General features: G+C 48.7%; 1 protein-coding gene and 1 non-coding gene across 5 annotated transcripts in view; one reads left to right on the forward strand and one right to left on the reverse strand.

Moving 5' to 3' along the window:
- The first annotated feature begins 19,938 nt into the window (after window positions 1-19,938).
- The window catches only part of HTT (huntingtin), a 167,821-nt gene continuing 162,205 nt past the window's right edge, over window positions 19,939-25,554 (forward strand). For all 4 annotated transcript variants that reach the window (XR_012434581.1, XR_012434582.1, XM_045392045.2 and 1 more), the window contains exon 1: window positions 19,939-20,313. Coding sequence is in view for 2 of the 4 variants with exons in the window: in XM_045392045.2 (XP_045247980.2) it covers window positions 20,078-20,313 (236 nt within the window). In the remaining 2 variants the exon portion in view is untranslated. The remainder of the gene's footprint in view (window positions 20,314-25,554) is intronic.
- Window positions 23,710-23,771, reverse strand: LOC123573769 (U7 small nuclear RNA). Its single transcript, XR_006698503.1, has one exon. It is a non-coding gene; the product is annotated as a U7 small nuclear RNA (small nuclear RNA).

A 25,554-nucleotide genomic window follows, 5' to 3' on the forward strand; every position in this document is an offset into this window, starting at 1 on the left:
GAAACAGCTGGTTTGAACTCTCAGCAGTGTATGAGTGAAATATGGTGCTGGGATTGGCAAAGACTCAGCTACTGTTACAGGTGCATAAGTTAGAGTTTCAATCTTGTCTACCTATAAGTTAGGTTGTAGTTCATCCACAAGGACTCAAATACAGAAGTATAGAGTCTTTCTCAGTATAGAGTCCTTCTCAGGCCATATTTAGTTTGCTTTAACACCTCTATGACCAAACCGCCCTTCTGAAAATTTAGAACAATTTCCCTTCACCAAAAACGTATTACAATGCCCTGTTGCAGTTTTCACCAAAAATCAGGTTTTTCTTTTGGCAAAAAATTTCACCAGAAACTAGGTATTTCCTTTTCTTTTCATTCTTTTAAAATTTGTAGTAAAATACACATAAAATGTACCATCTTAATGATTTTTAAGCATAGGGTTCAGAAACAATGTCATACAGTCACCCCCACCATCTATCATTCATTCAACCAGTTTGCACAGTTAACTCTTTGCATCTTGTAAAGCTGAAGCTGTATCTCTGTGAAACACTAACTCCCCCAGCCCCTGGCAAGCCCCTGGCAATTCCCATTCTGCCCTCTGTTTTTATGAATTTGACTATTCTAAGTCTCCTGTCTCAGTGGAATCAGATAGTATTTGCCTCTTGTGACTGGCTTTTTCTTTTTCTTTTTCTTTTTTTTTTTGAGGCAGTCTTGCTCTGTCGCACAGGCTGGAGTGCAGTGGCGCAATCTTGGCTCACTGCAAGCTCCGCCTCCCGGGTTCACGCCATTCTCCTGCCTCAGTCTCCCAAGTGGCTGGGACTACAGGCGCCCACCACCACGCCCAGCTTATTTTTTGTATTTTTTCACCGTGTTTACCAGGATGGTCTCCATCTCCTGACCTCGTGATCTGCCTGCCTCGGCCTCCCAAAGTGCTGGGATTACAGGTGTGAGCCACCGCACCTGGATCCTCTGACTAGCTTTTTCACTTAGCATAATGACCTCAAGGTTCATCCATGTTGTAGTATGTGTCAGAACTTCCTTCCTATTTAAGGCCAAAACTATTCTATTGTATATATGTTACTGGAAAGGGGTCCCAATCCAGATCCCAAGAGAGGGTTCTTGGATCTTGCTCAAGAAAGAATTTGGATGAGTCCGTAGAATAAAATGAAAGTAAGTTTACTAAGAAAGCCAAGGAATACACCGGGTGCAGTGGCTCACGCCCGTAATCCCAGCACTTTGAGAGGCCGAGGCGGGCGGATCACGAGTTCAGGAGATCGAGACCATCCTGGCTAACATGGTGAAACCCCATCTCTACTAAACACACACACACACACAAAATTAGCCAGGCATGGTGGCGGGCGCCTGTAGTCCCAGCTATTTGGGAGGCTGAGGCAGGAGAATGGTGTAAACCCGGAAGGTGAAGCTTGCAGTGAGCCAAGATCATGCCACTGTACTCCAACCTGGGTGACAGAACGAGATGCCATCTCAAAAAAAAAAAAAAAAAAAGAAAAAGAAAAAGAAAGAAAGCCAAGGAATAGAGAATGACTGACTACTCCATGGGCAGAGCAGCCCTGATGTCTGCTGGTTGGCTGTTTTCATGGTTATTTCTTAATCATTCGCTAAACAAGGGGGTGGATTATTCATGAGTTTTCTGGAAAAGGGGTGGGCAATTCCCAGAACTGAGGGTTTTTCCCCTTTTTAGAACACATAGGGTAGCTTCTAGGCCGGGCACAGTGGCTCATGCCTGTAATCCCAGCACTTTGGGAGGTTGAGGTGGTGGATGACCTGAGGTCGGGAGTTCGAGACCAGCCTGACCAACATGAAGAAACCCCATCTCTACTACAAATAAAAAATTAGCTGGGCATGGTGGTGCATGCCTGTAATCCCAGCTACTTGGGAGGCTGAGGCAGGAGAATTGCTTGAACCTGGGAGGCAGAGGTTGCGGTGAGCTAAGATCGCGCCACTGCACTCCAGCCTGGGCAACAAGAGTGAAACTCCATCTCAAAAAAAAAGAACATATAGGGTAACTTCTATACTTTGTCGTGGCATCAGTAAACTGTCATGGGGCTCATGGGAGTGCCTTTTAGCATGTTAATACATTATAATTAGCTTATAATGAGCTGTGAGAACGACCAGAGTTCTCTTTCTTTGCCATCTTGGTTTTGGTGGGCTTTGGCTGGCTTCTTCAAACTGTTTTATCAGTAAGGTCTTTGTGACCTGTATCTTGTGCCAACCTCCTATCTCATCCTGTGACTAAGAATGCCTAACCTCCTGGGAATGCGGCCCAGCAGGTCTCAGCCTCATTTTTCCCCACCCCCATTCAAGATGGAGTTGCTCTGGTTCCAATGCCTCTGACATATTAGCTGCATCATTTTACATTTCTTTTTTTTTTTCTTTCTGAGATAGGGTCTTTCTCTGTCACCCAGGCTGGAGTGCAGTGGTATGATCTTGGCTCACTGCAATCTCCACCTCCCAGGTTCCAGCCATTCTCTTGCCTCAGCCTCCCAAGTAGCTGGGACTACAGGCGCCCACCCACACTGGGCTGATTTTTGTATTTTCAGTAGAGATAGGGTTGCCCCATGTTGCGCAGGCTGGTCTCGAACTCCTGGGCTTAAGCAATACACCCGCGTTGGCCTCCCAAAGTGTTGGGATTACAAGCATGAGCTACCACACCCAGCTCATTTTACATTTCCACTTCTTAAATCCAACTGAAATCTGGCCTGAGAAAGCTTCTGTACTGCCATACTTGTGTCCTTGCAGAGGAACCGTAACCTAGCACAGTAGGTAGGCAGACTGAAAACCTAACTTAGCAGTAGGCTTCTGTAACAACAGCTGTGTCTCAGCCAGTCCCTGCAGCCAGACTTCAACCACTCACAGGCAGCAAACTGTTCAAACGGTGTTCAGAGAAGGCGAATTCATCTGGCTGTTTCCATACCTCACTTCTGCTTTCTGTGGTCACTTTCCCTTTTCTGTCCATAAATTTGCTCTGACCACACAGCATCTCTGGAGTCTCCCTGAATCTGCTGTGATTCTGGGACCTGCACAATTTGTGAATTGTTTTTTTTTTTTTTTTTTTCTTGATCAGCTAAACTGTGTTCAATTCAATTTGTCTGAAGTTTTTAACATATCAACAGTGCACCAAGGTTCCAATTTCTCCACTTCCTCATAAATAAGTCATTTTAATGACTTTTCAGTATTAAAATATTTGGAAGTATTAATGTTTCTACCAGCTTTCTATTGTTGGACATTGAGGTTTTTTTTTTTTTTTTGAGACAGAGTCTTGCTCCATTGCCCAGGTTGGAGTGCAGTGGCCTGATCTCAGCCCACTGCAGCCTTTACCTCCCGGGTTCAAGCGATTCTCCTGCCTTAGCCTCCTGAGTAGCTGGGATTACAGGTGCATGCGCCACCACACCGGGCTAATTTTTTATTTTTAGTAGAGATGTTGGTCAGGCTGGTCTCAAACTCCTGACCTCAGGTGGTCCACCCGACTTGGCCTCCCAAAATGCTGGGATTACAGGCCTGAGCCACTGCACCCGGCCTCATCTTCTTGATATTAATGTTGCTGTAACATCTTTGTCCCTGTGTCTTTTTTTTTTTTTTTTTTTTTGAGACAGAGTCTCATTCATTCTGTCACCCAGGCTGGAGTTCAGTGGCACGATCTTGGCTCACTGCAACCTCTGCCTCCTGGATTCAAGTGATTCTCCTGCGTCAGCCTCCTGAGTAGCTGCGTTCCTGTGTCTTTCAAAGGTTATTTAATACTTCCTTAGAGTAATGCCCTGTGCGTACATGCTAAATGTGATGAAATGGTTGGCACAGTTAAATCTTTTGAAAGACATTGCCAAGTTACTCTTCAGAAAAGGGATATGAGGTCATGGCAATTTTAAGAAGTCCTCATTTCTGCATTTCCTTACTAATCTCATTTGGTGTCTCTTCAGTCTTTCCTCACTTTTCTTAGGTTTTTACTGAATCATGAGTCTACTACATTGTAAACTTTTAAAGAATCTTTAGAAACAAGATCTCGCTTCGTTGCCCAGGCTGGAGTGTGGTGGCATGATTATAGCTCCTCATACTCCTGGGCTCAAGTGATCCTCCCACCTGTGAACCCCCAAAATTTGCGAAAGGTCTCAGTTAATTTAGAAGTTTATTTTGCCAAGGTTGAGGGTGCATGCCCGTGATGATATACGAGTTACAAAGAAATTATTTAGGCAGATACTGAGGGTAAGAAAGTCCTCGGTAAGGTTTTCTTTTCAATGAAAAGCAGCCCCCAAGCATTTTTTTTTTTCCTAACAAAGAGCAGCCTGTAAAATCAAGCTGCAGACACAGACAAGCAAACTGGAAGCTTGCACAGGTGAATGCTGGCAGCTGTTCCAATAAGAAAAGGCTACCTGGGGCCAGGCAGGTCCAGCACGGTGGCTCCTTCTTCCCTTTCCTTGCCAACCATGTGCACAGTAAGGAGCAGGCAACATAGTGTCTGCCAAGCACAGACCAATTTGCATAATAAAAGACGAGGGTAGGGCGGCCAGCTTCTTTGCATGCTATGTAAACATCATGCCTGGTCCAACCAATCTTTGGTCCCTATGTAAATTAGACACTGCCTCCTCAAGCCTGTCTATAAAATCCTGTCCACTCTGCCTCCCCTGGCTGGAAGACCCACTGGGGCACCCCTCTCTCTCTGTAGGAGAGAGCTATTCACTTTTCTCTTTCTTTTGCCTATTAAAGCTCCACTCTTTTTTTTTTTTTTTTTTTTTTTGATACAGAGTCTCACTCTCACCAGGCTGGAGTGTAGTGGCGCAATCTTGGCTCACTGCAAGCTCCGCCTCCTGGGTTCACGCCATTCTTCTGCCTCAGCCTCCCAGGTAGCTGGGACTACAGGCGCCCGCTACCACGCCTGGCGAATTTTTGGTATTTTTTTAGTAGAGACGGGGTTTCACCGCGTTAGCCAGGATGGTCTCGACTTCCTGACCTTGTGATCTGCCCGCCTTGGTCTCCCAAAGTGCTGGGATTACAGGCGTGAGCCACCGCACCCGGCCTAAAGTGCCAGTCTTAACCTCGCTCCATGTGTATCTGTGTTCTTGATTTCCTTGGCATGAGGCAGTGAACCTTGGGTATTACCCCAGAACCTTGGGTATAATGCCGCTTCAGTGACACAGCCTCAGGAAATCCTGATGACATGTTCCCAAGGTGGTCGGGGCACAGCTTGGTTTTATACATTTTCGGGAGACATGAGACATCAATTCGTATATATAAGAAGTACGTTGGTTCTGTCCAGAAAGGTGGGGACAACTTGAAGCAGGGAGGGGGCTTCCAGGTCAGGCAGACAAATGGTTGCATTCTTTTGAATCTCCGATAAGCCTTTCCAAAGGAGGCAACCAGAATATGCAGCTATCGACTGGGTGCGATGGCTCATGCCTGTAATCCTAGCACTTTGGCAGGCTGAGATAGGTGGATCACCTGAGGTCAGGAGTTCAAGAGCAGCCTGGCCAACATGGTGAAACCCTGTCTCTACTAAAAATACCAAAAATTATCTGGGCTGGTGGCAGGCACCTGTAATCCCAGCTACTCAGGAGGCTGAGGCAGGAGAACTGCTTGAACCCAGGAGGAAGAGGTTGCAGTGAGCTGAGATGGTGCCATTGCACTCCAGCCTGGGCAACAAGAGTGAAATTCCATCTCAAAAAAGAAAAAAAAAAGGCCAGGCGTGGTGGCTCATGCCTGTAATCCCAGCACTTTGGGAGGCTGAGGCAGGTGGATCATGAAGCCAGGAGATCAAGATCATCCTGGCTAACACGGTGAAACCTCGTCTCTACTAAAAAATACAAAAAATTAGCTGGGCGTGGTGGCGGGTGCCTGCAGTCCCAGCTACTCGGGAGGCTGAGGCAGGAGAATGGTGTGAACCTGGGAGGCGGAGCTTGCAGTGAGCCGAGATCGCACCACTGCACTCCAGCCTAGGCGACAGAGCAAGACTCTGTCAAAAAAAAAAAGAGAGAGAGAGAGAATATGCATCTATCTCAGTGAGCAGAGGGATGACTTTGAATGGAATGGGAGGCAGATTTGCCCTGAGCAGTTCCCAGCTTGAATTTTTCCCTTAGCGTCAGTGATGTGGGGAGCTCAAGGTATTTTCCTTTCACAAACCTCAGCCTCCCAAGTAGCTGGGACCACAAGTGTGCCACCACATATAGCTAATGTTTAATTTTTTATTTTTTTGTAGGAATAGGGTCTCACTGTGTTGTCCAGGCTGGTCTAAAACTCCTGAGTTCAAATGGTCCTCCCACCTCAGCCTCCTGAAATGCTGGGATTACAGGCATGAGCCAGCATGTCCAGCCTAGTCTTCTACTTTTATAAATTGCCAATTCAAGGTTCCCTCTCCAAAACCTCATGGTTTTCCCTGTTCTCATCCCCTGCGCCCTCCCTTCCCCTGGAGTACTCACCTGGCCTTGGAGGCCTGGTGTGAACCTGGACTTCAATTCTAGGCACAGCAGATGAGTGCCCCCAGGTCAAACACCTCACCATCAGGGAAGGGAGACAGTGAGAAAGGTCTCCCTTCGGCTCATTCTTTGAAGTCTCAAACTTCATTTCTCCGATGCGCTGATTCTGAATCCAGCCCCCGTCCAACATCCTGGCCCTTTTCTCTTCTGCTTGGCGTGCTGTTCATCATCACTGTGCCCTGCTGAGGGCAAGCGCGGTTCTCCGGGCCTCTGCTTTATCGTTAGAACAGACACTTGCGGTTTCCCACGATGTTCCTTTCAGTTCTCACTTGGAAGATGAGCCGTGAGGAAATCCTCTGTTGTGTGGTATGTGGGCTGTGCTTCTGCTTGACTTGAGGGCCAAGCAGCATTGCAAGCCGTGATTTTAAATAAGAAAGAACATGTCTAACCTTCCTCTTCCAGTAAGGAAACAAGTGGGCTTTAGAGTTCTGGCTCAGGAAAGAACAGAGCTCTCCCACTGGGAGGAATGTCCCAGTCCAACCACACCTTTTACTAAAGAGTTCTTCCTGACCCTCTGACCCAGGCCAGGGGAGGGCTCCTCCCTGGGGTTGGAGCCTTTAGTAGGGGATCCGAGACACAGCATAGCCTTTGTGACATTCATAGTCTCGTTACCTGTAATCCAACAATCCCTGTGAGGGTCAGTTGAAGTAAGTGCTACAAAGGAAGGGAGGTGCTCAGTGGGAGGACTCTCTTTTATGTATTATATTTCTTTCAGGGGGAGAGGTATGGATCAGGGATCAGCAGAGGTGTTTCTGTCCCAAGGGAAAGAAAGTCAGCATGGCTTGGGAGTTGGGAGCAGCAAGACTGTGGCTCGAGATATCTTTTTTTTTTTTTTGAGACAGAGCCTTGCTCAGTCACCCAGGCTGGAGTGCGCGGCGCCATCTGGGCTCACTGCAAGCTCCGCCTCCCAGGTTCACGCCATTCTACTGCCTCAGCCTCCCGAGTAGCTGGGACTACAGGCGCCCGCCACCATGCCCGGCTAATTTTTTTGTATTTTTTAGTAGAGACGGGGTTTCACCGTGTTAGCCAGGATGGTCTCGATCTCCTGACCTCGTGATCCACCCGTCTCGGCCTCCCAAAGTGCTGGGATTACAGGCTTGAGCCACCGTGCCCGGCAGAGGTATCTTAAGACTAGTGGAGTACACCTTGCATGTTAAAACCCTTGCTCAGGGCTGCCTGGTTCTTGTAGGATGACAGAGATGGCCTAGCTCTGCATACTGCACCCCTAGGGGCTCAGACAGTGCAAATGTCAGTCTGTCTGTCAGTGACAGAGCCAGCCTTGGAGCAGGGGTACAGGGAGATCTCTGCGCTGGCCAGGCATGCAGAACATTCTGTTCGGTCCCACCGGACAGAGGCCCCATCTAGATGAGACCAGGCTGGTGGGGCAGGACAAGGACTCCTGGGAGCTGAAATGGCCTGGCAGATGCTTAGTGAAAGAGGGCTTCTTGAGACAGCACCATTTCTGGGGAGAGAGTCACCTGGGAGGGGTGAGGCCATGCTCTGGCTTGGAGGTAAAGGGAGGGGCCACTGCAAGAAAGAATTAGAGACATGCCAGCCCTTGCTGTGTTGCCCAGTCTGGGCATGAACTCTTGGCCTCAAGCGATCCTCCCACCTCAGCCTCCCAAAGCGCTGGGATTATAGACATGAGCCCCCATGCCGACCAATAAAAGATGATTTTATGAAGGGCATGGTGGTGAAGGTAGGGTGGGTGGTATGAAATAATAAGAAATATATATTGGTGTGCACCCAGTTCCTGCCACAGAGCTCCTAAAATCCTGAGAATTTCCTGGGTGAGCATCTTTTGTTCTAATGACGTGACTCTTGGTGGCTCCTGGATAGGAGCGAATCACCAGAAAGATCAAGCCAGAATTAGAAGCAGAAAGTGCTGGCTATAACACGGGAAAACTGTAACACAAATAATAAAGATGTTTGTTCTTTTTTTTTTTTTTTTTGAGATGGAGTCTTACTCTGTTGCTCAGGCTGGAGTACAGTGATGCAATCTCAGCTCACTGCAACCTCTGCCTCCCAGGTTCAAGTGATTCTCCTGCCTCAGCCTCCCAAGTAGCTGGAACAACAGGTGCACGCCATGACATCTGGCTAATTTTTGTATTTTTAGCAGAGACGGGGTTTCACCATATTAGCCAGGCTGGCCTTGAACTCCTGACCTTGTGATCTGCCTGCCTCAAACTAGGATTCAGGCGTGAGCCACTGCACCTGGCCAAAAGACATTGTTCTTAGCAGAATCAACTAACTAACCAAATAAATAAAAATCTAACCTAATTAAGAAAATAAAAATACACAAAAATTAATTTCAAGGGGAGAAAAATCATGTAAAGAGAGAAAGATAATGAATACTTTGCAGAAATTTATGAAAATAAACATAAAACTTGGATGAAATGCATTTCTAGGAAATGCATTTCTAGGAAAACATAATTTATCAAAACTAACCACAAGTAAAATAGAAGCCTAAATAGGCTATTTTCAAGAGAAGAAGTAAAGTTGTCAAAGTGCTACCCTTCAAAAAAACACCAGGCTCAAACGATTTTACATGGGAATGTTAGCACACCTTAAAGAGCAAATAAAAGTTTGAATGAGCTTGAAATATTCCAGACTCTAGAAAAACAAAACTTCCCAATTCTTTTTATAAAGCAAGTATAAATTGATACCAAAATCTTACAAAGACCTTATACGAAACTTCATACCAATCTCTTTTATGAATATTAATTCATAAATGAATATTAATCCATTCAAAAGCCTTAATAAAATATTACCAAACAGAACCCAACAACCCATCAAAAATATCACATCGTAACATAGTGGGGTTTATTTCAGTAATGCATGGATGGGTCAATACAAGGAAATTCAGTAACACAATATAATAGATCATGTGAATAGACCCAAAGAAAAAGTAGATCATTTTCATAGATGCTGTAAATTCAACACCCACTTTTTATGCAGTCAATAAAATAAATTAGTTACTCCTTCTTTAGCATGATAAAATATATTTGTCAGCCCAGAAGGCATCATTTTACCTGATAAGGGCACACGCTGGAGGGAATAATGTTAAAATTAGGAATAAGAGGATAACCTCTTTCTCTCCTTCCTTCCTTCCTTCTGAATTTCTTTTTTTTTTTTTTTTTTGAGACAGAGTCTTGCTCTGTCGCCCAGGCTGGGGTGCAGTGGCCGGATCTCAGCTAACTGCAAGCTCCGCCTCCCGGGTTTACGCCATTCTCCTACCTCAGCCTCCCGAGTAGCTGGGACTACAGGCGCCCGCCACCTCGCCCGGCTAGTTTTTTTGCATTTTTTAGTAGAGACGGGGTTTCACTGTGTTAGCCAGGATGGTCTCGATCTCCTGACCTTGTGATCCGCCCGTCTCGGCCTCCCAAAGTGCTGGGATTACAGGCGTGAGCCACCGCGCCCAGCCTGAATTTCTTTTTTGAGACGGAGTCTTGCTCGGTTGCCAGGCTGGAGTGCAGTGGCACAATGTCAGCTCACTGCACCCTCTGCCTCCCAGGTTCAAGCGACTCTCCTGCCTCAGCCTCCTGAGTAGCTGGGACTACAGGCACGCACCACCATGCCCGGCTAATTGTTTTGTATTTTAGTAGAGATGAGGTTTCACCATGTTGGTCAGGCTGGTCTCGAACTCCCAACCTCAGGTGATCTGCCTGCCTCAGTCTCCCAAAGTGCTGGGATTACAGGCATGAGCCACCACACCGGCCGAACTACTTTCAACATTATCCTTAGTAATGATGCTTCTTGACTTACTATGGGGTTACCTCTGGATAAATCCATAGTAAGTTGAAAATATAAGTAAAAAATGCATTGAATACACCTAACCTACCAAACATCACAGCTGAGCCTAGCCTACCTTAGCTATGCTCAGACACTGATGTCAGCCTACAATTGGCAAAATCATACAGCAGCACAGTCTACTGCAGAGCATCTGTTGTTTGCCCTTGTGACTGCGTGGCTGCCTGGGAGCTTCCCAGCTTCACAAGACAGTATTGTACAGCACGTCACTCGCCTGGGAAAAGATCAAAGTTGAAAATGTGAAGTATGGTTTCCATCGAATGTGTATTGCTTTTGCACCATCATCAAGTCAAAAAATTTTAGTCGAACCATCCTAAGTTGGGGACCATCTTTATTTTTAGGAGGAACTTCTATGTACATTGATGAGGGACTATAGAATCCGTTTCTATCATCCTGATGAGCATAATGAATAAAGCCAGACAAACGTAAACATTAACAGAGTAAGCAGCTTTTGAAGCTGAAAGCCAGAAGAGGGTGGGAACACAGAGAGAAGGGCCAAACACCAGGGCTGCTTCTGCTTTGGGGGTATTTGCTGATCTGGACAAGATACCGGGAAGGCTGAGCTAAGCCTTCTCTTTTTTTGAGATGGAGTCTCACTCTGTTGCCAGGCTGGAGTGCAGTGGTGCGATCTTGGCTCACTGCAACCTCTGCCTCCTTGGTTCAAGCGATTCTCCTGCCTCAGCCTCCCAAGTAGCTGGGATTACAGGCTCCCGCCACTATACCCGGCTAATTTTTGTATTTTTAGTAGGGACGGGGTTTCACCATATTGCCCAGGATGGTCTCGATCTCTTGATGTCATGATCCGTCTGCCTTGGCGTCCCAAAATGCTAGGATTATAGGCATGAGTCACCATGCCCTATCTGAGCTAAGCCTCCAGAGCATAGGGGACTAAAAATGAAATCTAGCACATGCCAAGTTTGGGGTCGCAGGCAATTCACTTTCCACTTTGGGGTCCACTTTGGGGTCCACCCCACCCAAGAAGAAGGATGACTTGAAAGTAAACTAGCTCTGAAATATGGATGGTCCTCTGGGACCATACCAATCCCTTCATATCAACCACATCCAGTTCCTCAAAACTGGAGCTTGGATTAAGATGGCCTAGGACTTCTAGTGTCCCCAGGAGCCCGGCATTGCAAACACAAATCCTCTCTGGAAGAAGATAATACCTTAAGCTTCATATTACTCGCTAATAAATTTCAAGTACAATGTCCAGTACACAAACACAAATTACCAGGAACGTGATATGAGGCCCAATGGATGGGAATTAGCAGAAACTTCAGGCATGAGCAGCAAACCCTCAGAGGCCTAGAATCTATCTAGTGTCTAGATAACGGAGATATGAGATACAGACACTTAAACAACTATGCTTCCCATGTTCAAAGAGGAAATCTGCAAAACTTGAAAGTGTTGGCAGGAAACCAGAAACTATAAAATGTGACAACAGCATACTTAAGAGTCAGTATAAATTACGGTCCTGAAAACTGCAGAATTCCAGAACTTAATGGTAAAGCAACGGTTTAACAGCAGAATAGAAACAGCCAGAGAGAACTAGGAAGTAAGTCAGATGACACTATCCAGAATAAAGCATTGAGAGGCAAAAGAATGGAAAATGCAGAAGAAAGGATATGGTAAGAGGATCTAATATACATTTATTTGGAGTACCAGGGATAGAGAGAAGGAGAACAGAAGCCATGTTTCTTTTTTTTCTTTTTTCTTTTTTTTTTTTTTTTTTGAGACGGAGTCTCGCTCTGTCACCCAGGCTGGAGTGCAGTGACCGGATCTCAGCTCACTGCAAGCTCCGCCTCCCGGGTTCACGCCATTCTCCTGCCTCAGCCTCCCGAGTAGCTGGGACCACAGGCGCCCGCCACCTCGCCCGGCTAAGTTTTTGTATTTTTAGTAGAGACGGGGTTTCACCGTGTTAGCCAGGATGGTCTCGATCTCCTGACCTCGTGATCCGCCCGTCTCGGCCTCCCAAAGTGCTGGGATTACAGGCTTGAGCCACCTCGCCCGGCCAAGAAGCCATGTTTCAAGGACAGTGACTGACAGGCTTCGAAACTGATGAAAGCTATCAGTGCACAAATTCAAAGCCCAGTGAATTCCAAGGAGACAAAAAGAAATCCATACTGTTAAAGCAAGTCCAGATAATGACAAACACCATCAACAATACACAGGACTGGCATAAGATGCATTTAATGGGGACACTCAGAGGCAGAGGGTTTTCAGAAGGAGGCACCTCTCTCCCAAGTTCTCATCATTCCCAGGGCCAGGGACAGCCGGTCACACCATAGGGAGTTCACTAGGAGAGGGATCTGGCTTCTTGTCATTCTGGGTATTTGTAGGGAAATTGGAAGGAAACCGGGAGCGCCTAGCCAATCGCATAGCAGTGGGAGATTTCAGGCTGTGGGGAATGTCTTTGCTGGTGAAAAGAACATTCTGACCTTAGAAATCTTTCACCAAGGGGGATCTGTGTTCCAGAACTTCAGGAACTGGTATCGGTAAGGCTCTGAGCCTTCCTACTGAGCCAGCCTGTTGCTAGGTTACCAAAGGGGACCTCCAGGGCCATCCGGCCAACAAGCAGATTTGTCTCTCCTTACACCCCCGGACATATCACTGCAAAACTACAGAAAACCAAAGACAGAGAAAATCTTAAAAGCAGCCAGATGAAAAAACAAGGCACATTAGTTTCAAAGCAGCAGCCATGAAATTGACAGCTGATGTCTCAACAACAACAATGAAAAGTGGAAGACAGGCTTGGTGCGGTGGCTCACACCTGTAATCCCAGCACTTTGGGAAGCCAAGACGGGTGGATCACAAGGTCAGGAGATTGAGACCATCCTGGCTAACATGGTGAAACCCCATCTCTACTAAAAATCAAAAAATTAGCCGGGTGTGGTGGCGGGCACCTATAGTCCCAGCTACTCGGGAGGCTGAGGCGGGAGAATGGCGTGAACTCGGGAGGGGGAGGTTGTAGTGAGCCCAGATCGCACCACTGCACTCCAGCCTGGGTGACAGAGCAAGACTTCATATCAGGAAAAAAAAAAAAAAAAAGAGTGGTAGACAGTGATGAAGTTTCAATCTCTTGAAAGAAAGCAACTGCCGCCTTTGATTTGATACCCACCAAAATCCATGAAGAAGGCAGGCAAAATAAAAACGCTTCCTGATTGAATTGGAAAGATTTCTGCAATAGAAGACCCTCTGTCGGAGGAATTCTAAAGGATGCTTTCCAGGCAGAAGATAATGACCCCAGAGTAAGGTCAGAGACTCAGGAAAGAAATGGAGAGTGATAAAAATGGAAAATACGGGGGCCAATTTAAACAAAAGCTGACGTCTCTACAACTGTTGTGTCTATATCTTTTGCGACATGTATGTGTGTGTGGTTTTTTTAGTTTTATATTTTTTCGAGATGGACTCTCACTCTGTCGCCCAGACTAGAGTGAAGTGGCACGATCTCGGTTCACTGCAACCTCTGCCCCTTGGGATCAAACAATTCTCCTACCTCAGCCTTCTGAGTAGTTGAGATTACAGGTGCCTGCCACAATGCCTGGTTAATTTTTGTATTTTTAGTAGAGATGGGATTTCTCCATGTTGGCCAGGCTGGTCTTGAACACCTGACCTCAGGTGATCCACCTGCCTGAACCTCCCAAAGTGCCAGGATTACAGGCGTGAGCCACTGCGTCTGGCCTGTGTGTGTCTTTGTACGGAATTAAAACACATGGCAATAATACCCTCCAAATTGGGAGAAACCAAAAATAGCATTTAAATGTTGTCAGCTCCCTGCATGATCAGGGAGAGAATAGATTTATATTAGATTTTGATACCTGGAGGATGAACGTTGTAATTTCTAGGGTGACCATGAAAAGAAGAGACAACAATGTATGACTTTTCATTTTTTTTGAGATGGAGTCTTACTCTGTCACCCAGGCTGGAGTGTTGTGGTGTGATCTGGGCTCACTGCAGCCTCCGCCTCCTAGGTTCAGGCCATCCTCCCACCTAGGCCTCCAGAGTAGGTGGGATCACAGGCACCTGCCACCACACCTGGCTAAATTTTTTTTTAATGTTTAGTAGACATGGGGTTTCACCGTGTTGGCCAGGCTGGTCTTGAACTCCTGACCTCAGGTGATCTGCCTGCCTCTGCCTCGCAAAGTGCTGGGATTACAGGTGTGAGCCATCGCGCCTGGTCAACAGTGATCACTTTCAAACTAACAGAGGTTCAAAAAGAAAATCAAACTTAAATCAACCAAAACCCAGGTAATGGAGTCGGTAGGATATACAGAAAGACTGACCTCGTGTATATCAATGATTACAGTTAATATTAATGAAGAAAATGCTCCAGTGAAAAAACAAGGGTTGTCAGACAAAGACCACATAAGAAGCTCCTTACCAGCGGTGCACCTAGAACCTAAGGAAACAGGAAAGATGAAGGGGGACGCGCCCCCTCCACTGTCCTGCGCTTCAGCCATCGTATGAGACCTGAAAGGTTTCTGTCTGTAGCTGGGCCTGTGCTCTTTACCAGCTCCTGGCTTCCTTCTCTGGAAGGTTCTTGCCTGCTTTGCCCTCACACCCGCTCCTCTCTCAGCCCTCTCAGGGGTGGGGCTGGGGGCCACCAAGGAGCCCCCTCTGCTCTCCAGTTGCCCGGCTGCTCCTCAGTTACCCCCGGGGTCTGCGTCAGGGTTTCCTTCTTTTCCAGTCCCACCTGGTCTTGGGTTGGGGCTGCCCCCGCTTACTGCCCCCCTGCCCAGGCTGGTGTGCACCCCCTCTGGCTGCTTCAGCGCCTTCTCTCTCTCCTTGGCAGGACAGGCGCAGACATGTTACCAGGTGTTACCAGGTGTTATGCTTAGCTCCGCGCCCTGTGAGATTCTCTGTGGCCCAGGCTGGAGGGCAGTGGCCCGATCTCGGTTCACTGCAAGCTCCGCCTCCCGGGTTCACGCCATTCTCCTGCCTCAGCCTCCTGAGTAGCTGGGACTACAGGCGCCCACCACCACGCCCAGTTAATTTTTGTGTGTGTGTTTGTGTGTATTTTTAGTAGAGAGGGGGTTTCACCATGTTAGCTGGGATGGTCTCGATCTCCTGACCTCATGATCCGTCCGCCTCGGCCTCCCAAAGTGCTGGGATTACAGGCTTGAGTCACCGCGCCCAGCCCTGAGATTCTTTTATTTCACAATCTTCCCCCTGAGTAGTTTGTGTTCATTGCTGAAAATTTGAAAAATATGGAAAAGCACAAAGATTAAGATATAAACTGCCCTCAATTCCCCTGCCCAGAGAGAGTCACTGCTATGACTTGGTGAGTAAGAACCTTATTTCTCTCTCTCTCTCTCTTTTTTTTTTTTTTTAAGATAGAGTCTCTCGCTCTGTCGCCCAGGCTGGAGTGCAGTGGCTCAATCTCAGCTCACTGCAACCTCCACCTCCTGGGTTCAAGTGATTCTCCTGCCTCAGCCTCCTGAGTAGCTGGGATTACAGGCACCTGCCACCACGCCTGGCTAATTTTTGTATTTTTAGTAGAGACGGGGTTTCACCTTGTTGGTCAGGCAGACTTGAACTCCTGACCTCAGGTGATCAGCCCACCTCGGCCTCCCAAAGTGCTTGGATTACAGGTGTGAGCCACTGCGCCTGGCCTTCATCTCTTTTCTATGTATGTGTATGCTGTTTTTTCTTTAGAAAGGGGGAGGTTATCGGGCTGTACATGGTGTGTAATCGGCTAACATGTTGTAAGCCTTTCCCTGTGTCACAAGTGTTCATCTGGAACAGGATTCTAATGACTGCCTGTGGCTATGTCGGGATTCATTTAACTCAGCTCCTTCTGCCCAGCATCTATCTTTTTTCCATCTTTTGTCCTAAGTGTTGCTATAATAAATCATTGATCACACACGCCTGTTTGCATAGGATAAATTACGGGAAACGTTTTCACTGTTCAGGCACTGTGCCCATTTTTAGGCTTTGGAGACACCATGCCAGACTGCCCAGTATTGATCTTTAATCACTCTTTTTAGATGATGCCAAACTTTTCTGTGAACTTTAAAAACCTGTGTCTTGACAGTCCCTTTCTGTAAGTCTTTCACATTAGATTTCCTGTCAGGATGGTAGTCAGTTCTAGGCAGATGATGATTTTTCAGCCATGGCTGAAGGAGTTGTGATTTGTTGTGGTCATGTAAAGTCCTGATGACCCATCACCTCCCTGGACGGGTTGAAATAATTTGGTTTAGGAGCATAACAGAATGACCTGGAGTCACAGCAGCTCAGACAGGACAGAAGTGTATTTCTCTCAGATGAAAGAATCACCGGCCGGGTTGGAATGACAGCTGCACACAGTCATCTGGGCCCCCTCCTTCCAGCTCCCATCACCCCAGGATGTGGCTTTTGTGCTCATGATCCAAAATGGCTGCTCATGTCCCAGCCAACACATCCCATTCCAGGGAGCAGGAAAAAGGTGGGTGCATCCCTTCATTTTATGTACTTCCTTTCTAGAAATACTACTCATGACTTCTGCTTGCATCTCCTTGGCTAGCACTTATTTAGTTATATGGCCATAGCTAGCTGAAGGAAAGACAGGGACTCTCGTACACTAGCTCAGAGGCAAACTGCTCAGATAAAAAGGTCTTTAAAGAAGGTCAGAGCAACTGTTAGGGTGCAACTCTATTACCTATTGTTATGGGATGAACTGTGTCCCTCATTCAGGTTGAAGTCCTAACCCCCACAACCTCAGAATGGGACTGTATTTGGAGATAGTTTCTTTAAGGAGGTAAGGAGGCTAAAATGAGATCATTAGGGTGGGCCATAATCCAATCTGACTGATGTCTTACAAGAAGAGATTAGGACATGGACATGCATGGACGGACGGCCACGTGAGGACACCGGGAGAAGGCGGCCGTCTGCAAGTCAAGGACAGGGCTCAGGAGAGCTCAGGAGAAACCAACCTTGCTGACACCTTCATCTTGGACTTCTAGCCTCCAGGACCATGAGAAGATACATTTCTGTTGTTTAAGCTGCCTGGTCCGTGGTACTTTGTTATGGCAGCCCAAGCAAATGAATACACTCATCTGCTGCTGGGACAAATCACCCCAGCACGGCGGCTTGGCGGCACACATGTCTAGTCATATAGTTATATGTAGTTACATGTAGAGCCATATGTATAGTCACAAAGTTCTGTGGGTCAGGAATCTTAACCAGCTCTGCTTCTTGCCAGGGTTCAGTCAAATACCAGCTGTTTCCCACGAGAGCTCAGCCAGGGAAGGGTCCACTTCCAATCTCACGTGGCGTTGGCAGGATCAAGTTCCTCGTGGCCTGCTGCACTGAGAGCCTCAGTTCGCACTGCCTGTTGGCCAGAAGCCGCCTTTATGTCCTTGCCATGTGGGCCTGTCCAATATGGCAGCTGACTTCATCAGAGTGTCCATGCCAAGAAGCCACCAGGGAGACTGAAGTCATACCCTTTTGTGATCTAGTCATGGAGTGACATTCCATCACCTTTGCCCTGTTACATTGGTTAGAAGCAGGCCACCAGGTACAGCCCGCACTCACGGGGAGGGGTCATACAAGGGTGTCAATACCATGAGGCGAGGGGTGCTTGGGCCATCTTACGAGTCTGCCCACTGAGGTAACTAACAGCCTTGAGGCCCGGTACAGTGGACAAAGGCCCTTATTAACAGCAGAGAACTGAGAACTTTATTTATTTATTTATTTAATTTATTTTTGAGACAGAGTCTCACTCTTGTCGCCCAGGCTGGAGTGCAATGGCATGATCTCGGCTCACTGCAACCTCCATCTCCCGGGTTCAAGCAATTCTCCTGCCTCAGCCTCCAGAGTAGCTGGGACTACAGGCACGCACCACTACGCCGGGCTAATTTTTGTATTTTTAGCAGAGACAAGGTTTCGCCATGTTTGGCCAGGCTGGTCTCGAACTCCTTACCTCTGGTGATCTGCCTGCCTTGGCCTCCCAAAGTGCTGGGATTACAGGCGTGAGCCACCGCACCCAGCTGGAACTTAATTTTTTTAAAGATCGTGTTGCTCTATCGCCCAAGCTGGAGTGCAGTGGTGCAACCATAGCTCACTTGCAGCCACAAATTCCTGGCTTCAGGTGATCCTCCTACATCAGCCTCCCAAGAACTGGGAACTAACGGCTGTTTCTCTGCTGTCCTTCTCAAGACAAGGGAGGGAGACAATGCTGGGTTTCCCTTTGGGACAGGCTCTGAGACAAGGTGGAGGTGCTGCTTGTGGCCACAGAGCAGGGGACTCTGGGTTGCAGGTGTGGCCTGGCTTGAGTAGGCTTTAGTGGGCTTCTCTCTGCCTGCACCACCCCCGGGCTGGGTGGTTGTCTCTGAGGCCAACCCTACTCCCTAATGGGCAGGCTGGACAGCTGCCCTCTCTGTTTGCCCCTCTACCACCCAAAAGGCGGGAGGCTCTGGAGACCAGGACCCTGCCTGCGCCGGCCTGTGCCCCAGGCGTGAGGGGGTGCCCCACAGATCTCTGCTGAGCTGAGGCTGAATGGCACCCCTTGGGGGTCCTGCCAGGTCAGAGCAGGGTGCTTTCCCATACAGAAACGCCCCCAGGTCGGGACTCATTCCTGTGGGAGGCGTCTTGTGGCCACCGCTGCTTCTCGCTGCACTAATCACAGTACCTCTGTGGGCAGCAGGCGCTGACCATCCGGGCCTGCCTCAGACCCTCTCCTCCCTTCCGGGGCGCTGCGCTGGGACCGATGGGGGGCGCCAGGCCTGTGGGCACCGCCCTGCAGGGGCCGCTCCAGCTCACTGGAGGGTGGGGAGGGTCACACTTGGGGTCTTCAGATCGCGCCGACCACGCGCAATCTCTGCGCTCTGCGCAGGGGCTCGCCCACCCTCTCCCCGTGCAGCGAGTCCCCAGCAGGCTCCCCGCAGGGCTGTCCAGGTGAGCCTGGCTCTGGCCGCGGGCCAGTGTGGCGGGCGGGCAAGCCCCGAGGCCACCTCGGCTCAGAGCCCACGGCCGGCTCTCGCCCAGCTCCAGACGTCTGCGAGGGTTCCATTCCGCTTGGGCCGGCGCCCCGCGCGCCGCGCCCTGGCCCCGCCCCGCCCTGGCCCCGCCCCTCCCTCACCCCGCCCCCTCTGCACCCCACCCCTCCCTGGCCCCGCCCTCCGCGCCCCACCTCTCATCTTCCCGCCCCACCCCCAGCCACGCCCCTCACGGTCAGCCCCCTCCCCTATCCGCCCCGCCTCTCATCGTCTCGCCTCGCTCCGCCCCTCAGCCGTCCCGCCCCTCAGGCGCCCTGCCTAATGTCCCCGCCCCCAGCCTCGCCCCGCTCCGCCCCAGCCTCGCCCCGCCCCGCCCCTCAGGCGCCCTGCCTGCTGTGCCCCGCCCCAGCCTCGCCACGCCCCTCGTTACCATGTAGTCCCGCCCCGTTCCTTCCGCGTCCCGCCTCGCCCTGCCCCTTCACAGCTTCGCCCCACCCCATTACAGTCTTGCCACGCCCCGTCCCCTGTCCGTTGAGCCCTGCTCCTTCGCCCAGGTGGGGCGCTGCGCTGTCAGAGGCTTTGGTGGCTCTGTGAGGCAGAACATGCGGGCGCAGGGACTGGCTGGCTCCCTGGCCAGTCATTGGCAGAGTCCGCAGGCTAGGGCTGTCAATCATCCTGGCCGGCGTGGCCCCGCCTCCGCCGGCGCAGCGTCTTGAGACGCAAGGCGCCGCGGGGGCTGCCGGGACGGGTCCAAGATGGACGGCCGCTTCGGTTCCGCTTTTACCCGCGGCCCAGAGCCCCATTCATTGCCCCGGTGCTGAGCGGCGCTGCGAGTCGGCCCGAGGCCTCCGGGGACTGCCCAGCCGGGCGGGAGACCGCCATGGCGACCCTGGAAAAGCTGATGAAGGCCTTCGAGTCTCTCAAGTCCTTCCAGCAGCAGCAGCAGCAGCAGCAGCAACAGCCACAGCCGCAGCCGCCGCCGCCGCCGCCGCCGCCTCCTCCTCAGCTTCCTCAGCCGCCGCAGGCACAGCCGATGCTGCCTCAGCCGCAGCCGCCCCCGCCGCCGCCCCCGCCACCACCCGGCCCGGCTGTGGCTGAGGAGCCGCTGCACCGACCGTGAGTTTGGGCCCGCTGCAGCTCCCTGTCCCGGCGGGTCCCAGCCTACGGCGGGGATGGCGGAATCCTGCACCCTGCGGGCCGGCGACACGAACCCCCCCGGCCCCGCAGCGACAGAGTGACCCAGCAACCCAGAGCCAATGAGGGACACCCGCCCCCTCCTGCGGCGAGACCTTCCCCCACTTCAGCCCCGGTCCCGCACTTGGGTCTTGTCCTCCCGCGAGGGGAGGCAGAACCTCGTTGGGACCTGTCCTGAATTCACGGAGGGGAGTCACGGCCTCAGCCCTCTCGCCCTTTCCAGGGTGCGAAGAGTTGGGGCGAAAACTTGTTTCTTTTTATTTGCGAGAAACTAGGGCGGGGGTTTAACTGTGTTCTGAAGAGAACTTGGAAGAGCCGAGATTTGCTCAGGGCCACTTCCCTCATCTAGTCAGAGAGGGAAGAGGGCTGGGGGCGCGGGACACCTCGAGAGGAGGCGGGGTTTGGAGCTAGAGAGATGTGGGGGCAGTGGATGACATAATGCTTTTAGGACGCCTCGGCGGGAGTGGCTGGGGTGGGGGGCGGGGAGTGAGGGCGCGTCCAATGGGAGATTTATTTTCCAAGTGGCACTTAAAACAGCCTGAGATTTGAGGCTCTTCCTACATTCTCAGGGCATTTCATTTAGTTCATGATCGCGGTGGTAGTAACACGATTTTAAGCACCACCTAAGAGACCTGCTCATCTAAGCGCAAGTTAGTGTGCAGGCATTTGAATGAGTTGTGGTTGCCAAATAAGTGGTGAACTTACGTGGTATTAATAAAATTATCTTAAATATTAGGAAGAGTTGATTGAAGTTTATTGCCTGTTTGTGTTGGGAATAAAACTAACACGTTGCTGAGGGGGAGGTTAATTGCCGAGGGATGAATGAGGTATACATTTTACCAGTATTGCAGTCAGGCTTGCCAGAATATGGGAGGTCTGCAGACTCCGTGGACATCTCATGTGCCAGTGAAAGGGTTTCTGTTCGCCTCATTGCTGACAGCTTGTTACTTTTTGGAAGCTAGAGGTCTCTGTTGCTTGTTCTTGGGGAGAATTTTTGAAACAGAAAAAGAGACCATTAAAACATCTAGCGGAACCCCAGGACGTGGGAGTGTGTGCTGAGTGTTTAGCAGGATTTAGGAAGTACTCCGCTGCAGTTCAGGCCTTTCTCTTACCTCTCAGTGTTCTATTTCCGATCTGGACGTGTATCAGATGGCATTTGATAAGAATATCTCTATTAAGACTGATTAATTTTTAGTAATATTTCTTGTTCTTTGTTTCTGTTATGATCCTTGCCTTGTCTTGAAAGTTTAATTAGAAGAGGAGGATTTGGAGAGCAGTGTTAGCTTATTTGTTAGAGTAAAATTTAGGAATAAATTCTTCTAAAGGATGGAAAAACTTTTTGGATATTTAGAGAAATTTTTAAACAATTTGGCTTATCTCTTCAGTAAGTAATTTCTCATCCTTCCAGAAATTTACTGTAGTGCCTTTCTAGGAGGTAGGTGTCATAGAAGTTCACACATTGCATGTATCTTGTGTAAACACTAAACTGGGCTCCTGATGGGAAGGAAGACCTTTCTGCTGGGCTGCTTCAGACACTTGATCATTCTGAAAATATGCCGTCTCTTTCCTGTGCTGATTTGATAGAACCTGCGTTTGCTTATCTTCAAAATATGGGTATCAAGAAATTTCCTTTGCTGCCTTTACAGAGGAGATAGATTTTGTTTCATTACTTTATTTTAAGGTAATATATGATTACCTTATTTTAAAAATTTAATCAGGCCTGGCAAGGTGGCTCATGCCTTTAATCCGAGCACTTTGGGAGGCTTAGGCGGATGAATCACCTGAGGTCAGGAGTTCGAGACCAGTCTGGCTAACATGGTGAAACCCCATCTCTACTAAAAGTACAAAAATTAGTTGGTCATGGTGGCACGTGCCTGTAATGCCAGCTACCTGGGAGGCTGAGGCAGGAAAATCGCTGGAACCCGGGAGGCAGAGGCTGCAGTGAGCTGAGACTGCGCCACTGCACTCCAGCCTGGGTGCCAGAGCGAGACTCTTGTCTCAAAAAAAAAAAAAAAAAAAGAAATTATTATTTTTGCATAAGTAATACATTAACATGACACAAATTCCGTAATTACAAAAGAGCAATACTTAAAATATCTTCCTTCCACCCCTTTCATCTGAGTACCTAACTTTGTCCCCAAGAACAAGCACTATTACAGTTCCTCCTGTATCCTGCCAGATATAATCTATGCATATTGTAAGATAGATTTAAAATGCTGTAAAAATAAAAGTAGTTTACGGTAATAATTTTTTTTCTTTATTTTTTTTGAGATGTAGTCTCACATTGTCACCCAGGCTGGAGTGCGGTGGTATGATCTTGGCTCACTGCAACCTCCACCTCCCAGGTTCAAACGATTCTCCTGCCTCAGCCTCCAGAGTCGCTGGGATTACAGGTGCCCACCACCATGTCCAGCTGATTTTTGTATTTTTAGTAGAGATGGGGTTTCACCATGTTGGCCAGGCTGGTCTTGAACTCCTGACCTCGGAATCCATCCACCTCGGCCTCCCAAAGTGCTGGGGTTACAGGTGTGAGCCACTGCCCCTGGCTAGAATAATAACTTTTAAAGGTTCTTAGCATTCTCTGAAATCAACTGCATTAGGTTTATTTATAGTTATTTTAAATAAAATGCATATTTGTCATATTTGTATGTATTTTGCTGTTGAGAAAGGAGGTATTCACTAATTTTGAGTAACAAACACTGCTCACAACAAACAAACTCAAAAGTTTGGATTTTGGCATTTCTGTTCATGTGCTTCAGCCAAAAAATCCTCTTCTCAAAGTAAGATTGACTAAAGCAATTTAGAAAGTATCTGTTTTTATGGCTCTTGCTCTTTTGTGTGGAACCGTGGTGTCATGCCATGCATGGGCCTCAGTCTAAGTATGAGCGTATGTGCTCTGCTCAGCATACAGGATGTGGGAGTTCCGTGTGGGGCTGGCCACAGTCTCAGCAAATCTAGCATGCTTGGGAGGGTCCTCACAGTAATTAGGAGGCAACTGATACTTGCTTCTGGCACTTCCTTATTCTCCTTCAGATTCCTATCCGGTGTTTCCCTGACTTTATTCATTCATCAGTAAATATTTACTAAACATGTACTATGTACCTAGCACTGTTCTAGATGCAGGGCTCAGCAGTGAGCAGACAAAGCTGTGCCCTCATGAAGCTTTCATTCTAATGAAGGACATAGACAATAAGCAAGATAGATAAGTAAAATATACAGTATGTTAATAAGTGGAGGAATGTCAAAGCAGGGAAGGGGATAGGGAAATGTCAGGGTTAATCAATTGTTAACTTATTTTTATTAAAAAAAAATTTTTTTAAGGGCTTTCCAGCAAAACCCAGAAAGCCTGCTGGACAACTTCCAAAAAAACTGTAGCACTAAGTGTTGACATTTTTATTTTATTTTATTTTATTTTATTTTGTTTTGTTTTGTTTTTTGAGGCAGTCTTGCTTTGTCAGCCAGGCTGCAGTGCACTGGTGTGATCTTAGCTCACTGCAACCTCTGCCTGTTGGGTTCAAGCGATTCTTATGCCTCAGCCTCCTGATTAGCTGGGGTTATAGACATGCACCGTCCCGCCTGGGTAATTTTTTTTTTTTCCCCCTGAGACAGAGTCTTGCTCTGTTGCCCAGGCTGGAGTGCAGTGGCACAATCTTGGCTCACTGCAAGCTCCGCCTCCCAGGTTCATGCCATTCTCCTGCCTCAGCCTCCCAGGTAGCTGGGACTACAGGTGCCTGCCACCACGCCCAGCTAATTTTTTGTATTTTTAGTAGAGATGGGGTTTCACTGTGTCAGCCAGGATGGTCTTGATCTCCTCACCTCGTGGTCCGCCCGCCTTGGCCTCCCAAAGTGCTGGGATTACAGGCGTGAGCCACTGCGCCCGGCCTGTAATTTTTTTTTTTTTTTGAGACAGAGTCTTGCTTTGTTGCTAGGCTGGACTGCAGTGGTGTGATCTTGGCACACTGCAACCTCTGCCTCCCGGGTTCAAGCGATTCTCCTGCCTCAGCTTCCCGAGTAGCTGGGACTACAGGCACATGCCATCACGCTCGGCTACTTTTTGTATATTTAGTAGAAACGGGGTTTCACCATGTTAGCTGAGATGATCTCGATCTCTTGACCTCGTGATCCGCCCGCCTCGGACTCCCAGAGTGCTGGGATTACAGGTGTGAGCCACTGTGCCTGACCACGCCTGGGTAATTTTTGTATTTTTAGTAGAGACGGGATTTCACCACGATGGCCAGACTGGTCTCGAACTCCCAGCCTCATGTGATCTGCCTGCCTAGGCCTCCCAAAGTGCTAGGATTACAGGCATGAGCCACCATGACTGGCCAGTGTTGATATTTTAAATAGGGTGTTCAAGGAAGGTCCACTGAGGTGACAGCTGTTTTTTTGGGGGGAGTGGTGGGACAGGGCCTTGCTCTTTAACCCAGGCTGGAATACAGCATCACAATCGTAGCTTACTGCAGCCTTGAACTCCTAGGCTCAAGTGATCCTCCCACCTTGGCCTCACAACGTGTTGGGACTGTAGGTGTGAGTCACCATGCCTGGCCAGATGACGGCTTTGAGTAAAGACCTCAGGCGAGTTAAGAGTCTAGCGTAAAGGTGTATGGAGTAGGGGTATTCCAGATAGGGGGAACAGGTCCAAAGTCTTCCTGTTTGAGGAATAGCAAGGGTGCCATTTTAGTTGGGTGAATTGAGTGAGGGCGACATTTGTAGTAAGAGGTAAAGTCCAAGAGGTCAAGGGAGTGCCATATCAGACCAATACTACTTGCCTTGTAGATGGAATAAAGATATTGGCATTTATGTGAGTGAGATGGGATGTCACTGGAGGATTAGAGGAGAGGAGTAGCATGATCTGAATTTCATTCTTAAGTGAACTCTGGCTGACAACAGAGTGAAGGGGAACATGGACAAAAGCAGAAACCAGTTAGGAAGCCACTGCAGTGCTCAGATAAGCGTGGTGGGTTCTGTCAGGGTACCGGCTGTGGGCAGTGTGAGGAATGACTGGATTTTGAATGCAGAAGCAACTGTACTTGTTGAACTCTGCTAAGTATAACTATTTAGCAGTAGCTGGCATTATCAGTTAGGTTTGTATTCAGCTGCAAGTAACAGAAAATCCTGCTGCAATAGCTTAAACTGGTAACAAGCAAGAGCTTATCAGAAGAC

Source organism: Macaca fascicularis, chromosome 5 (assembly GCF_037993035.2).
Source record: "Macaca fascicularis isolate 582-1 chromosome 5, T2T-MFA8v1.1".
Lineage (NCBI taxonomy): Eukaryota > Metazoa > Chordata > Mammalia > Primates > Cercopithecidae > Macaca > Macaca fascicularis.